The sequence below is a fragment of the Balaenoptera borealis genome, assembly GCF_965194805.1.
Source record: "Balaenoptera borealis genome assembly, chromosome: 1".
NCBI classification, from domain to species: Eukaryota; Metazoa; Chordata; class Mammalia; order Artiodactyla; family Balaenopteridae; genus Balaenoptera; species Balaenoptera borealis.
In genome coordinates, this window is record NC_138860.1 from 85,843,427 (window position 1) to 85,860,405 (window position 16,979).

A 16,979-nucleotide genomic window follows, 5' to 3' on the forward strand; every position below is an offset into this window, starting at 1 on the left:
ACCTTGGAGGTTTCTGATTGGTCCAATGAAGAAACACCAAGGTAGGTTGCCTAGTGATCCTGAGGAAGCTGATGTGTTATTCCTTCTCTGCATCGAAGGATCAGGAAGTTTGTTCTCTCTGCGTGGCTGAGAAGTTTTTCACCTACTCGGACGGGGGTGGGGGGTGGGGGTGGGGACAGGTGTCCCCCTGAAATAGAGCGCAAGCTGCAGCCTGAGTTTGGCCGTAACCCAGGAAGTAACGTCAGGTAAGCAACGGGGGAAATATCAATACATTTTCTAACGTCGAAAAAAAAAAAAAACCTCCAAATTTTTCATTTTGTGGGGAGAGGGAGGTTTTTATTTATTTAATTTTGGGACCCTTGGGAGTTTTTTTTCAAATAGGGTCTTTAGTAAATGTCCAAGGGCGATTAATTTTTCAAAGAAAATGCCCCATTATTTTTTTGCCCTGAAGATTTAGTTTCTTGGACTGGATTAGGATATAAGCTCTATTCACGGTGCCAGATAGGGTTAGTGCCCTTAAGCATTTATTTCATGCTTCTCTTCCTCTTTCACTCTTCTTCCCACCTCCCGCCAAGAATTATTTGAAATATAGCCTTGTACAAAGAATCTTTTGTAAGTCACTTCATTTGTATTTCTTTTTTAAATGTTTACATGCATTTCTGAGTATTCATTTTAATCGGTATATATTTATCGAGCAGTTACAACGTTAAAGACATTGTGCTAGTTGCTATGGAGAATATAAAAACCCAAGAAGACAATATCCCTGCCCTCAAGAAGTTTACAGTTGAGAGGCAGCCATACCAAAAGAAAGACTATAATAAATACTTTAAAGGAAGTAAGTATAAATAAAGTTGTGTGAAAGTACAGCTGAGGAGAGACCTATTCTGGCTGTGGGACATAGGGGTAATGGAGAAGCAGATTCACTGAAGGCTTTACAGTGAGTCCTCAATAGGACTTTGAAGAATGTGTAGAATTTAGAAAGGAAGGGAAAAGGGAGAGAAATCCAGCCTGTACAAAGGAGAGAGGTGGAAGGCATGGACATGTTTGAGAAATGGTTTAACAGTACATAATTGGGAGTAATGGAAGATGTTGTAGAAGATAGAATGGGATCCAGTCACAGAGGCTCTTGAATGCATTCTTTTGATCTTGAAAAAGCTATTTTCAATAATTGCTGATTTAAAATATTTATTGTATTTCATCTTAAAAAATGACATTTAGATTTATCTAAAGTATGCTAACTTTAAACTTTATCACACATGGTAGTGCAATTTCTCTTGACTGTAGATTTTTAAAACAACTATAGTGCATGGTATAAAAGGGCTTGTGCTCTGATTTTTTTTGTACTTGAGAAAGAATCTGCTAATCTTTTAACATTCTCTTGCCAGTGCTTTTTGTTGCCAGCTGTTTGTGTATTTGCAAGGTGGCTAGCCTAGGGATAGAGATGAAAGTTTTCTAGCTATATGGAATTACTACACACGATCTTCTGAGTGTTATCCTCTAGACTGGTAATCTCCAAAGTGAATGCATGAAATGAGTCATTAGGGTTTGGGAAGGAAATATTGGAACATATATTTCTATTTAGTTTTTCTTAATTTTTTTAACTTTTTTTTGTATGTTTTATAATGAACTTGAATATTTATAGAAATTGCACATAAATTACTGTATGCTTTTTGGAGCTGGATGCTCACAATTTTTTGCTGTTCCATATTATTTAACTTGGGGAGAATCCATTTTGTGAAAGGATCACAATGATTATGTGATTAGGTTATGCACAAGAAATCAGCAGGCTTAAAAGTCGGTCCTTTCTACTGGTCTTTAGAATTAATGATTTGATTTCTTGTCAATGCCTCCAGTGGAGTTCAACCTATTGTACTTTGGAAAAGATATTGTTATCCACGTAATTTTTTCTGGTCATTACTCTTTCCTTTATTTAAGTTTGTAAATATTTCTTACCTGTATACATTTTTAGTATGCATGTATGAATATCTAGATGTTTATTTACATAAGCACACATATAGATATTTTTTCATCACCCCCTCCAGAGACAGGTAAGAATGACCACTTTAACTCACCGGGCCCGTCGTACAGAAGTAGGGAAGAACTCTGAAAAGAAGGTGGAAAGTGAGGAAGACGCTAATCAAGACAGAAGTCAAGACAATGAGGACACTGAAGACTCTAAGGATATCCGCCTCACGCTTATGGAAGAAGTATTGCTCCTGGGACTAAAAGATAAAGAGGTAATGCAATTGGATTTGCTAGACTGTCTCAAAGACTTAAATATTGGAATGTTTTTAGGAAGTAATCTGATAAAATATTTTCATTAATACTAAATTGGCCTTAGAATTGTGCTTCAGCCATCTGGGGGATGGGGGAGTTTGGGAGTGTGGTTGATACTTGGAGGGTAAAATCCAGAAGTATAATTACTTGAAGTATAATTTAATTACAAAATTACTCCAGAATTTTAGAAGATATAACACAGTGTAAAGTGTTTGTACTTGTAGTTTCCCAAGTGAGATTGATGGTGAAATAACCTCTTATTAAACTAAGAAAGAGGGCTCACACATTGAAGTCTTCTTGAGTTTTGGGGAGAAAAGTCTTTTAAATGAGAAGACAAGGAACATGTATGATTAGCTGTCTTACAAAAATAAACAGGGGTTGGTTTCTTATAATACAGTAAGAATAACTTTTATTCTATACTGTGTGTCTTTATTTTTATTTTTATTAGTGGTTTTGAACAAGCAGAACAGCTATTTTTTAAAAAAATATTTATTTATTTATTTGGCTGTGCCGGGTCTTAGTTGCAGCATGTGGGATCTTTGTTGCCACGTGCAGGTTTTCGTTGCCGCGTGCGGGATCTTTAGTTGAGGGCACGTGGGATCTTTAATTGCAGCATGAAAACCTAAGTTGTGGCCTGTGGGATCTAGTTCCCTGACCAGGAACCTGGGCCCCTTGCACTGGGAGCGAGGAGTCTTAACCACTGGACCACCAGGGAAGTCCCTCTATTCTGTGGATTTTTAGAAGTTAAATATCAACAATTGATGAGGATTATTTTAGAAAATGTTTTAAAATTAATTACAGCTTTCCCTTTTCTTCTAATTTTTCCCTTATTAACAGAACATCTATTTTATAATGAAATTAGTGGAGATAGCAAATCTTGTGATACAACCAAATATTTTCTTGGCTTTTCTACTAGTAGTATACATTATCCTTCACTTGTCATTTAACTTTTTATTGTGTTTTCCCATCACTTTCTTCGCTAATGAAGAGGTTATAAAAATATACAAATAGGGGCTTCCCTGGTGGTCCAGTGGTTAAGACTCCACGCTTCCAAAGTAGGGGGCGAGGGTTTGATCCCTGGTTGGGGAACTAAGATCCCACATACTGTACAGTGCAGCCAAAAAAAAAAAGGATATACAAATAATATTTTAAACAATCTACTTCCTTTTTAAGAAGACTTTGGTGAGTACAAAAAGAGGCATATTTATTATTGGCCTCAGTTTTGAAAACTTATCAAATTAAAATGTTACTTTATATTAAAAAAATACTAAATGTGGCTTTTAGCATTGTTCTTAGAAATGAATTGGTTACATACATCTAGTAATATCTCTTCTTTTCTACATTGACTCCTCAACTTGAGAATACCCTTATTTTATTTTAGTTTAGTTTAGTTTTTCTTTACCACTTTTCCCTTCTCTGATTTTTGTCATGTCAAATTACCAACTTGAACAGAAATTACAAGACTTGTTATAGCCTGTGTATTATTAAAACTAACGTTAGAGACATGCCCATGTGTACTTGGCCAAGATGCAAATATATCATAAAATCTTGCCCGGAAGTATATTTTCCTGTTTGCTGAGAAGGTTGGTGAGGCTCTAGTTTTATAAAAGTCAAATAAATGAAAAAGCAAAACTGACTCTCTAAGAGAAAGTCAGAGTAGGTCTGAAGATTAGGTGGTATAAATACTATTTTGAGATGTTTACACGGTGCCTAGGAAACATTCACTCACTAAAACAGAAGAGCATATTAGATCTAAAAAGCTGTTTTGTTTGTTTTAGTTTTGAATAGGAATGATTAATTTCCTGCTGAACCTAGGTACTAGAATTTTTGCTTCTGTTCTGTAGCGAAACTGCCTTTGGACTTCTCTTTGTGTGTTTCTAAATTTATAATAGTTAATATAAACTTAAGGAAATAGGATAAAAAAAGGAGCTTGTTTAGAGCTATGATCATAGTACGTATTCAACATATTGGTGAAATACTGTATAAAGACGGGCAGATAATATCCACCTTTTGAATTGTTTGAATTTTATTTTTGGAGATAGCTGATAAATTAAGTTTTTAGCTTTCAGTTGGCTCAGAAAGAATGAGAAATGATAAATCCTTAGGCGTACATAAATAGGAGAGGTCAAACCTTCTGATTTATTAAAGTAGTAATAGTTGCTCCAAAATGCCAGTTACATAACTTTCTCTAAAAAATACTACATTGATTTCCAGCTCAACTTATTTTCTTCTTATCTCTCAAACCACTTGTTGATTTATTTAATCAATGTTTAATGTGTTTAGCATTATACAAATACTAAGGTAAATATAAAGTAGTATAATATATTGTCCCTGTCCTCCAGAAACTTGCATTCTAGCTGGGGAAACAAATAATACGTCTTTTTAAAAATTAAGTAACCCAAAGCTCCATCAACAGAAGAGTGGATAAAAATGAATCATTCATTTATTTAAATGAGTATAAATATATTTTCTATATAGAATGGAAATGAACATTGTTACAAAACATGTATGATTCTCATATATGTTCAATAAAGGAAGCCAGACACAAAAGAATACATATTGTATGATTATGTGTATATAAAATTCAAAAAACTAAACTATGGTATCTGGGATTGCATATTTAGGTGGTAAAATATACAGAAAAGCAAGAAGGGGATTACCATAGTTGTTAGAGTAGTGACGAGCAGGGGAGGAGGGGAGTTTTAGTGATTAGACAAGAGCATGAAGGGGTTTCTGGGTGCTAACAGTTTTCTGTTTCTCTACTTGGGGAAAGTTTCATGGATATGCACTTAGGGATAAATCATTGAGCTTTTCACTTTTGTGTACTCTTCTGTGTGTGCATTATATTTCACAATTCAAAAGATTTTTAAAGAAGTAAATGACAACTAAAAAACAGCAAGTGTTACCAAGTTAGAACAGTAAGAGCAGAGGAAGTTGGAGGGAGGAGAGATCATCATAAGTGGGAATAATCTGGGGAAGAACAGAAGGCAGTAAAACCAGCTGGGCCTGTAAGAACGGATAGGATTTACATAAATGGAAGAAGGGAAGGGAACACATTCTGGATGAGTGAGCAAAGGTTTCATAAGCTTGATGAATTTGGGAGATAATTGAGTACCAGTATGACTGAAGTAGATGGTGTTCTTAGAAAACCGTGAGATTCAGAATTGACAAATTAGACTCGGATCAGAGTAGGAATGATTTTAAGTGCCAGGCGAGACTTAGACTCTTTCCTTTAAGTAAAAGGGGATCAGCCTGATGAAAACAGCAATGTCCATTTCATTTTTGTATCCAATTGAAGAATATTTTTGCTCTATGTTCTTTGTGAATATATGTTTTGGTATGTATGTAATTTCTTGTTTTTTCATGGTTTATTTGTGACATGTCAAAAAAAAAAAAAAAGCCAATGTTAAACTTTGCATCCCAATGTCTCAAAGTTAACTTTTGCTGAAGAGTTTCATAAAGTTTTCAGTATAGAACCTAATGCTATAATTTTTTAAATTATGTTTTAAAAAGCCTATACGTAGAAAATAACATAATGACACTAATATTTCAAGAATTGTAGGCCTAGAAAAAAATGACAGCAGGTCATATAGTCAGATTGCTTGTGAAATATTACTGTCATCCTTTCTTAAGAGTCTTCTGAGTAGTAGCTGCCACAGACTGGTTTAAAATATTAAGCTTCATTGTCTTGTGAAATAATCAAGAAATTTTTATGTTGAAGAGTCTAACCTTTCAAATACGTTTAAAATTATATGTTACCTCAGTTCAATAACACTGACCTCAACTGAGAAAATTAAACTTGAGCACCAGCCTGACCAAAATAAAATAGATTTATTTCCTGTTGAAATCAAGATCCTGTTTATTTGTCATTATTGCCTTTGTTAAGAGTTTTGATATAGATATTTGTATTGATTCATGGACAGTTAATGCTTTAATTAAATTGCTAATATATTTAAAACTTGTTCTTTATGAAAATCTTTATAATTAAGTTACCTGTAAGAGGAGTGAACCTACTAATGCTTTTGACTTTTGGCCATAATCTTTTAAATTTGGGTAGTGTTTTTTAACCCTCTTCCCTTCCTTGCAAAGCTCTTGCTTAATAATGCCATTTATTGAGTGCTTACTAAGCACTGTGACATAAAAGCTTTTCACCATATTTCTCATGTCACTGGAGTAAAAATCGACAAGAAGTGTTGTTCATTGGTATTAGGGAAATATATTTTCATTCATTTGTTTAGTCACCAAAAATTTATTGAATGTCTCATATATGTCAAGTGCTGAATATTAGAAGAGAACAAAAACAATAGTCCCTGCTTTTGAGATTATTTATAGTCTAGTGGCCTGGGGATGGCTGGAGAAGTTAGGAGGGGGTCAGGAAAGTCAGCGGACTGTTGGAGTACAGTGCGATATATGCATAACTATGTTCTGAGTACTGAGGGAACAAAGAAAGACACCTAACTTGGATGGGTGTGGAAAGTAGTAGGTGGGAGAGGGAAGGAGAAGAGATACTGGGAAAGACTTCTGGGATGGGATAACTCTTAACCTGAATTCTGAAGATAAGCAGAGTTAGTCTGTGAAGAGAGACAGTTTCTAGGAAAAAAGAACATGAGCTGGATGTTTGTAATAATTTCAGTGATTTGCAGCTGGAAAAATCACAAATATTTGAAAGCATCCCATCTCCTTTAAATGAACTCAGATGTTTTGAAACAAGTACCAGAGCTGGACATCCAGTTGTGTGTTTTATTGTTTAACTTTTCAAAAATTGTGAAATATAGCACATCCAAAAAAGTGTATAAAACACATATGTAAAATTTAACAAGCAATTTTAAAGCAAACATTCATGTAACCACCATCAATAGAACATTGTCAGAATCCTGGAGGCATCATCTTGTGCCCTTCCCTAATCACATGCTGTCCTACCTCCCTGTAGTTTTAACATGTGTATATATCCCTAAACAATATATTTTAGTTTTGCCTGTTTTTAAACTTTATGTTTTAGGATTAATACTGTCATGTATTCTTTTGTCCAATATGTTTGAAATTCATCCATGTTGTTGCATATAATTTAATTCAGTTTATTGCAATATAGTATTTCATTATATGAATATATGACCATTCATTCTACTGGTAGATGGATATTCAGGAGTCCATTATGAATAGTGCTGCTAACAATATTCTTGTACTTACCAACTATGTTCTTTCAAACAATGTCACCGTACATATATAAAAATGATAAATCAAACTGAATAAAACTTTCATTTTAAATTATAAATATAAAATATGTTAATGCTATGCTTTTCAAGCTTACTAATGATCCTTCATCAGTTATAATTTACTCATTGTAATTTATTAGTGATGGGAGATTGGAAGTGCAAACATTTTTGAAGCTGGTAAAAAAAATCTCAGTGAACAATCAGTAAGTTAAAAAAAAAATCAGTCACAATAAGTCAGTACACAACTTGTGGATGAATGGCTATAGATGGAGAAAATTGCTCCTCTTTGAAAGTTGCTGAGTTCTAAAACATTTTATTAAAATCAAAAGATTAAAAGCATAATTTATAATTTAGGTCACAACCTGGTCTTTTAGTTTCCTGATAGCACAAAATGAACAATAAATCTCTTGTCACTAGTATTGCCATTGTGAATAGGGCAAGTGTATCAGAAAGACTCGTTTGTCAGGTTTTGTGGTTTTTATTAACACAGGCTGTTATTAAAAAAGAAAAAGTTTTGTTTTTCTTTTTTAAAATTATATCTAGTCATATAACCGCAAAGAATTATTTACTATTGGTACAAAAGGAAATAAACTGCGAGACCAATGTCCTATTTTAACAGTAGGAAAATATAGTTTAAGCTGTTTCATTGAGAGCCTGCCTCTCTGTATGCTCCCCCAACCACCAGTTGCACACTGTTGTCTTCTAAAATATCTGGTATTGATATTAAGACAAAATCCTGTCTTGCTTAAATTTGGACTTTTGGCAGTAACCACTGACTCTGTAAACTTGATGGGAGCCATTTCATCTCTTTTCTCTCCCTCTTCATATTTTATTAGTATAACATAGAGTTTTCAAAACATTTTGCACTTTCTCTTGCTTGATCCTGCAAGGCAAATATTATCCTCTCTTTATGGGAGTCAAAGTTAAACTGGCCAATAAATTGTGGAATTTATGTTCAAACCAAACATAAGTATACTAAAATGTTTTAATTCTCTTCTCATTTCGTTTTCTGTATATTCTGTAACTATTTTCTTTGTTGTTACCATGGGGATTACATTTAACATCCTAAAGTTATAACACTTTAATTTGAATTTATACCAACTTAACTTGAATAAAATAGGAAAACTCTGCCTCTGTATAGCTCTATCCCACCCCTTTTAGTTCTTGATGTTACAGAATTAGATCTTTATACATTTGTGCCCCGAAAGTTAAACTAATTATGATGCATTAGTCTCTTAAATTATGTACAAAACAGAATGTAGAGTAACAAACCAAAGTTATACTAACTTTATCGTTTTTAGACTAATGTTTTAAAGTGTATTAGTCTCAAAAAAAAGAAAGTATATACCTCATTGGGAAAAAAAATAATAAAGTGTATTAGTCTCTTAAATCATGTAGAAAACAAAAAATGGAGTTACAAACCATTTTTACTATAATACTAGCTTTTGTAATTGCCCATATGTTTACCTTTACTGACATCTTTATTTCTTCATACTGCTTTGGGTTACTGTCCAGTGTCCTTTCTTTTGTACCTGTAGGACTCTCTTTAGCATTTCTTGCAGGGCAGGCCTAGTGGTAAAGACTCCCTGAGTTTTTGTTTATCTGGGAATGTCTTAATTTCTCCTTCACTTTCGAAAGATAGTGTTGCCAGATATAGAATTCTTGGTTGACAGGTTTGTTGGGGTTTTTTTCTCTTTTAGCATTTTGAATATATCAGCTCATTGCCTTCTGGCCTCCAAAGTTTCTGATGAGAAATTTGTTGACAATCTTATTGAGCATCTCTTGTATGGGACAAGTGGCTTATCTTCTGTTGCTTTCAAGATCTCTCTTTGTCTTTGACTTTCAACAGTTTGATTTTAATGTGACTCAGTGTGCGTCTCTTTGAGTTCATCCTATTTGGAGTTCATTTAGCTTTTGGATATTTATATGTATATCTTTCATCAAACTTGGGAAGTTTTTGGCCATTATTTCTTCAAATAATCTCTCTGCCCCTTTTGCTCTCTCTTCTGGAAGGCCCAAAATGTGTACGTTGGTTTACTTTTGTTGATATCCCACAGTTCCCTAGGATCTGTTCATTATTCTTCAATCTTTTTTCTTTCTGTTCCTCAGACTCAATAATTTCAGTTTGTCCTGTCTCCAAGTTTGTTAATTCTTTTGTCTGCTCAAATCTTCCTTTGAATCCCTCTAGTAAATTTTTTTATTTCAGTTATTATACTTTCAGCTCCAGAATTCCTTTTTGGTTTCTTTTTAGGTTTTCTGCCTCTTTACCGATATTTCCATTTTGTTCATACATCATTTTCCTGACTTTCTCCACATCTTCCTTTAGTTCTTTGCGAATCTTTAAAATAGTTGTTTTAAAGTCTTTGTCTACTAGGTCTGCCATCTGGTCTTTCTGGGACAGTTTCTGTCATTTTTTTTTTTCCTTTGAGTCGGCATACTGAACAGTTTCTTTATATGTCTTATGATTTTTTTGACTGAAAATTAGACATTTGAATCTAATGATATGGTAACTCTGGAAATCAGATTATGCCCCTTACCCAGAGTTTCCTGGTTTTTGTTTTGTTTTGTCTTTATTTTTTTCAGATTTATTTAGGTATAACTGACAAAATTGTAAAATATTTAAAATATATAACGTGATGATTTGATATATGTATACATTGCGATAAGATTCCCCCCATCATGTTAATTAACACATCCATCACCTAACATATATTTACCTTTGTGTGTGTGTGAGAGAGAACAATTATGATCTATTCTTTTAGCAGATTTCAGCTGTACAATACAGTGTTATCAGATACACATCACCATATATAAAATAAACAAGTATTTACTGTAACAACGCAGGGAACTATATTCAGCATCTGTAATAACCTATAATAGAAAAGAATCAGAAAAAAAGAATATATCTATCTATATCTATCTATCTATCTATATCTATATATCAATCTATCTATCTAACCGAATCACTTTGTTGTATACCTGCAACTAACACAATATTGTAAATCAACTCTACTTAAAAAAAGAAAAAGTAGATAGCAATACAGTGTTATCAACTATAGTCACCACATTAGACCCTCAAACCTTATTCATCATGTAACTGAAAGTTTGTACCCTTTTACCAACCTCTCCCTATTTCCCCCCACCCCCCAGTCCCTGGCAAACATTTTTCTACTTTCTGTTTCTAGGAGCTCAGATTTTTTAGATTTTACATGTAAGTGATACTATGCAATGTTTGTCTTTCTCTCTGGCTTATTTCACCTCCAGGTGAAATATCTCCAGGGCATAATGCCCTCCAGATTCTTCCATGTTGTCACAAATGTCAGGATTTCTGTCTTTTTTAAGACTGAGTAACATTTTTTTTCCTTGATCCATTTATCCATTGATGGATACTTAGATTGTTTCTGTACTTTGGCTACTGTGAAAAATGCTGCAATAAACATGACAATACAGATATCTCTGAAATAATGATTTTTTTTCCTTTGGATGTACACCCAGAAATGGGGTTGTTAGATCATATGGTAGTTCTATTTTTAATTTCTTGAGAAACCTCCATACTGTTTTCCATAGTGACTGTACCAGTTTACGTTCCCACCAACAGTGTACAAAGTTTCCCTTTTATCCACATTCTTGCTAGCATTTGTTATCTCTTATCTTTTTGATAATACCATCCTAACAGGTATGAAGCATTATCTCATTGTGGTTTTGATTTGTATTTCCCTGATGATTAATGATGTTGAGCACCTTTTCCTATACCTTTCGGTCACTTACATGTTTTCTTTGGAAAAATGTCTGTTCCGGTCCTTTGCCCATTTTTAAATTGGGTTATTTGGTTTTTTGCTGTTGAGTTATTAATATGTGTGTCCCTTGTGTATTTTAGATATTAATCACTTATTGGATATGTGGTTTGTAAATATTTTCTCCCATTCCATGTGTTGCTTTTTCATTTTATTGATGGTTTCCTTTGCTGTGCAGAAGCTTTTTAGTTTGATGTAGTCCTGCTTGTTGATTTTTTTGCTTTTGTTGCTTGTACTTTTGGTGTCAAGTCCAAAAAAAACATTGCCAAGACCAATGTCAAGGAGCTTACTCTGTTTTCTTCTTGTAGTTTTACTGTTTCAGGAGTTACGGTCAAGTCTAATCCGTTTTGAGTTGATTTTTGTGTATGGTGTAATGCTTTTTTTTTTTTTTTAAATTGTTGTAGGCTATTTTTGTGCTGAGGATCAGCCTAAAGTGTAAAATTAAGGTCTTCTCAAGTCTTTTCTGAGCCTGTGCCTTTCCTTGGGCATTTACAATAACCTTCTAATTTCCCCTGTGTATGTAGTTACTTTTGAATGTCCTAGTCTTTGGTATCTGGCTCCAAAAAGAGGGGAAAGGAAAATGAAGAGGAGGGAAAAAGCATAAGCCCTTTAAATCACCTGGAAGTCACCAGAAGGGGAAGGGCTTGCAGCAAACCAGGGAGGTTACAATAATGGCCTCTGTGTCTGCACTTCCATGATCAGAATGCAGATCCCTGATATCTGATATTTGGAGGACAGAGTCCTTATTGCCCACCCTAGATCCTAGTAGGGGCATGTAAGCTGCTCTAAGAACATATGCATAGCTGCCTGCCATGGGGTGAGGGGATGGGAGATGGGTAGCCTCTGCTAAACTAAGATTTGAAATTGACTGGAATTAACTGTAATTTATGATTCACATCTTCCCCTGGAAGTTGCAAGCCTTCGGTAGCCTCCAGAGTTCCAAAATAGTTATGTCAGACAGATTCTACTGATACAGTTGTTGTCTAGGTGGGAAGACAAATTTCTGGTGCTTCCTACTCTGCAACTTCCCAGAATCCCCACATTTGTTTTTTATATATTCCTACCATGTTACTGTCCCCATAGTTTGTTTTAATTTAAATTCTACATTTCCTTTCAAAGCCTATCACAAATCAAACAGTGATCTTTCCATTCTCTAAATTCCCTTGCGTTTATCATACATCTCAATGTGATTATTTACTGCATTTTCTAATTTTCTTATGGGCAGTGTTTAAAGACACAGGCTTTGGGGGCTTCCCTGGTGGTGCAGTGGTTAGGAATCCGCCTGCCAGTGCAGGGGACATGGGTTCGAGCCCTGGTCCGGGAAGATCCCACATGCCGCGGGACAACTAAGCCCGTGCGCTACAACTACTGAGCCTGTGCTCTAGAGCCCACGAGCCACAACTACTGAGCCCGTGCACCGCAACTACTGAGCCCGCATGCCTGGAGCCCGTGCTCTGCAACAGGAGAAGCCACTGCAATGAGAAGCCCATGCACCGCAACAAAGAGTAGTAGCCCCCACTCGCTGCAACTAGAGAAAGCCTGCATGCAGCAATGAAGACCCAGTGTGGCCAAAAATAAATAAATAAATTTATTTTTTAAAAAAAAACAACACAGGCTTTGGAAGCAGACATAGCTACATTAAAGTGCAAAGTCTACCACTTACTAAATATTTGACTTGGCCTCGGTTTCCACATTATTTCCTTATACTCATTTTATAGAGAAAATAATATTGACTTCATAGTGCTATTGTAAGAATTAAATTACTTCTATAAAATGTTTAAATCAACCTGACACATATAAATACTCAATAAATAATAAACAAAGTGAACTGAAATAAGTCAGACAAAAGATACTGCATGATCTCACCTATATGAAGAATTAAAAAAAAAACAAAACTCATAGACACATAGAACAGATTGATGGTTGCCAGAGGTAGGGATTGGGGGTGGGTAGGTGAAATGAGTGAAGGTAATCAAAAAGGTACAAACTTCCAGTTATAAAATAAGTCCTGGAGAAGTAATCTTTGGCATGGTAGCTATAGTTAATAATACTGTATTGTATATATTAAAGTTGCTGAGAGTAGATATTAAAAGTTCTCATCACAAGAAAAAATTTGTAGTTAACTATGTTTGATGATGGATGTTAAGTAGATTTATTGTGAGGATCATTTCACAATATATACATATATAGAATCATGTTGTACACCTGAAACTAATATAAAGTTATATGTCAATTATATCAATAAAAAATAATAGCCATATAAATTTATAATTAAAAAATTGGGAAGTAAAGGAATAAAGATGGGAGAAAGCATAGGAGAAATATTAACTTTTATTTTTTATAGTAAGAGGTCAATTAGATGTTGTCTAATATTGAAACATTTACTTTAAACAAAAAACTCAACCTCTTAATCTAATTTCTTAACCTTAGAAATGAGTCTTTTAGGAAAATCTCTTGTAATAAGGAAATGTTTGAAGTTCAGTAATTCCTTCAGTTTCAGTTCATTTTCTTTTTATGTTAAATTTAAGTAAAATTATATTTATTACATTTTACTTTAAAAATAGCACATGTAGTATGATTTACTCCATTTTTTTAAAATGTTGAGTGTAATGTTACTTGAATTTGACATAAAAGGGAAATTGAGGTTAAACTGAATATTGCTTTTCTTCATCACAAGATATCATTTACTAAAAGACCCCACTAAGGTTAAAAAAGAGCTTATGAAAAAAATAAGACTATGTGTGGACCTTGTTTGGCTCCTAATTCAAACAAACCAGGTATTCTAAAAATGCATTAAACAATTGATGGAATTTGAACGCTTACTGAATATTTGATAGTATTAAGGAATTATTAATTTTTTTAGGTGTGAAGTATTGCATTTTTTTTCCTTCATCTCTTGGAGAGATTATTGTAATATTTTATGGATGATATGTTTCAGCGGCTGGGATTTGCACTGAAATAATCTGGAGTTGGGGTGAGAGGTATAGATGAAAGATTGTACTGGTAGCTATTGAAGCTAGATGATGGATACATAGAGGTTAATAATCTCTATAGTTTGTGTATGTTTAGAAATGTTAAACCAAAAATGTGTTTAGAAAATGGTGTTGGAGTCATGTTTTCTTAAACCACATGATTCCAATTTAGGCAATATCCTATTGACTCCCTGTTATGAAAGATTAAGAAATTACCTCTCTCACAGTTTCTTTTACTTCTACTCCCCAGTATTTTATGAAAATTTATAGTGTATATGTTCTGTTCCATAATTTACACAAAGCTGTTCTATGAAAGGAAGCCCCACAACTGGGGTGGGGGGAGAAGCAGATGGGAAAATTGGTGGGTATGAGAGAAGATATGTGTATTGCATATATAAAGAAAAATCTGGTTTTACATACACCAAAATGATGATAAGATGATAGAATTTATGAGCAATTTTTATTTTATTTTTTATGATTCTTTTTTTCTTTCCATATTTTCTAAAATATATGTATATTACTTTTTAATCAGGGAGAAAAGATCTATTTGAAGACAAAAGATATATCTGCATTTACCTAGTTTGGCTCTTCTGAGGTTTGAACATACCATAAATGCCTTTATGTGTTTCTAAATCTATTTTAAATCATTTGAGGAGTTGTAGGGAAGTAGATTTAGTGCCTTACACACATTTTCAGATTTTTTACTCCCCCTTTTCAACTTTCTTTGGATGGTGTGTAGCAATGAAAATTCCATTTTCTCATAAGTAACAGATTGTGGGAAAAGAAAGGCATGTAAGTTACTGTTACTGTTTTTGGTGCTACAATCATTTAAAAATTTTTTAGAATAAAAAATTGAGTACATTTTTACTGGCCAAAATGAGATTTAAAGCTTATGTAGAAATATTCAAAGATTACCAGTTACTTTCCTTTATTTTGGATTTCCTTTTCACTGACAAGGCATTTCCATGTTGTTTTTATTTTCTGAACTTTTGATAGTGGTTTTTATTTTAAAAAGGGCACAGGGGGAGTTCCCTGGTGGCCTAGTGATTAGGATTCCTGGCTTTCACGGCTTGAGAAATTGTATCCATTTGTCTAGGTTTATAATCCATTCTTCACAATCATGCTGAAATCATCTGTTAAACCAGAATAACATCCAGGTCACAGTTCCTTATTCCCCATTATGATTAAGCAGAGTGAGCTTTTGTTAATGCTTAATCTCTTTTCTAAAATGTCTCTTTTGACTTGGATGGACCTAGTGACTGTCATACACAGGGAAGTAAGTCAGAAAGAGAAAAACAAATATCACATATTAATGCATATATTTGGAATCTGAAAAAATTGGTATAGATGATCCTATTTACAAAGCAGAAATAGAGACACAGACCTAGAGAACAAACGTATGGATACCAAGGTGGAAGGTGGGGGAATGAATTGGGAGATTGGGACTGACATATAGTATAGCACAGGGAACTCTACTCAGTGCTCTGTGGTGACCTAAATGAGAAGGAAATCCAAAAAAGAGGGGATATATGTATACGTATAGCTGATTCACTTTGCTGTACAGTATAAGCTAACACAATATTGTAAAGCAACTATACTCCAATAAAAATAAATAAATAAAATGTCTCTTTTGGATCTGTGGACATAGAAATATTAATTGGAGTTAGAATGAATCACATTAATTTATAAAAGAGGAATTTAGATCAAATCCTGGAAGCCACTCTTTTTATAGAGCACTTCAAAGGAAAATAGTAAATTAACTCTTCTTAAAGTAATTTTTTAGAGGAAAAAAATGAATTAAAATTCGTTTTGCTTGTAAAACTTCTTTTTTCTTGTATAATTTTTGATAACCCTGGAGATCATCATGCAGACATTGGGCTTTGGAACTGGGCATATAGAAAAGGCTTCAAGAAGAAACAGTAAAATTCTTTCTCTCATGGAAAGTGAAGCAATTTTTATGTTGAATCCTCAGATTTGGTCGGGGAGAAACATTTTTTTTTCAGTGTAGATAATTTGGAAAAATTAGAAAACCACTTTTTTGGTTGGTTTGTAGACAGTATTTTACATAATTGTGATAATCCTGAATATACAATTATGTATTTGCCTGTTTTTCATTCAAATTTATCATAAGGATTTTCGAACCATATTTTTTAAAACTCCTTTTAATGATGCTTTAAGTTTCTTTGCTTTCTTTCCTCTTTTTACCCCAAGCAGGCAACTTTAAAATCTTTAACCTTCATTGTTGTTATAAAGTGTGTCTTTAAAAAGGTTTGAATAACGAATACTTCACTAGGCAGAAATTCAGTGCAAAGTGTTGACTGTCTGAATTTATTGAAACCTTATTGTCCAACCTTTTACAAGAATAAAATAGCATTATAAAAAATTTCTATATGTATAATCTTTGACTCAAAAATTTCTTCTGGGAATTTATTCAACAGAAATACACATACAAATGAATATTTCTTTATAGCATTTTTTTTTATAATGGCAAAAATTTGTAAGCAACCGATACATACATCAGTAAGGACTTGGGTAGATAAACTATAGTGCATTTAGGGGCTTCCCTCGTGGCGCAGTTTTTGAGAATCTGCCTGCCAATGCAGGGGACACAGGTTCGAGCCATGGTCCAGGAAGATCCCACATGCCATGGAGCAACTAAGCCCGTGCACCACAACTGCTGAGCCTGCGCTCTAGAGCCTGCGAGCCACAACTGCTGAAACCCG

The 16,979-nt window shown here is 33.9% G+C and overlaps 1 protein-coding gene and 1 long non-coding RNA gene across 3 annotated transcripts in view; both read left to right on the forward strand.

Moving 5' to 3' along the window:
* LOC309614300 overlaps positions 1-16,979 on the forward strand; it is a 276,916-nt gene that overhangs the window by 29,307 nt on the left and 230,630 nt on the right. The window lies entirely within an intron of this gene.
* Positions 33-16,979, forward strand: part of GOLPH3L (golgi phosphoprotein 3 like) — a 40,096-nt gene continuing 23,149 nt past the window's right edge. The window contains exons 1-2 of one of the 2 annotated variants that reach the window (XM_082362221.1): positions 33-245; positions 2,043-2,237. In XM_082362221.1, the coding sequence (XP_082218347.1) occupies positions 2,055-2,237 (183 nt within the window). In that variant the 5' untranslated portion in view covers positions 33-245; positions 2,043-2,054. The remainder of the gene's footprint in view (positions 246-2,042; positions 2,238-16,979) is intronic. The other variant, XM_082362222.1, reaches the window with a different exon arrangement.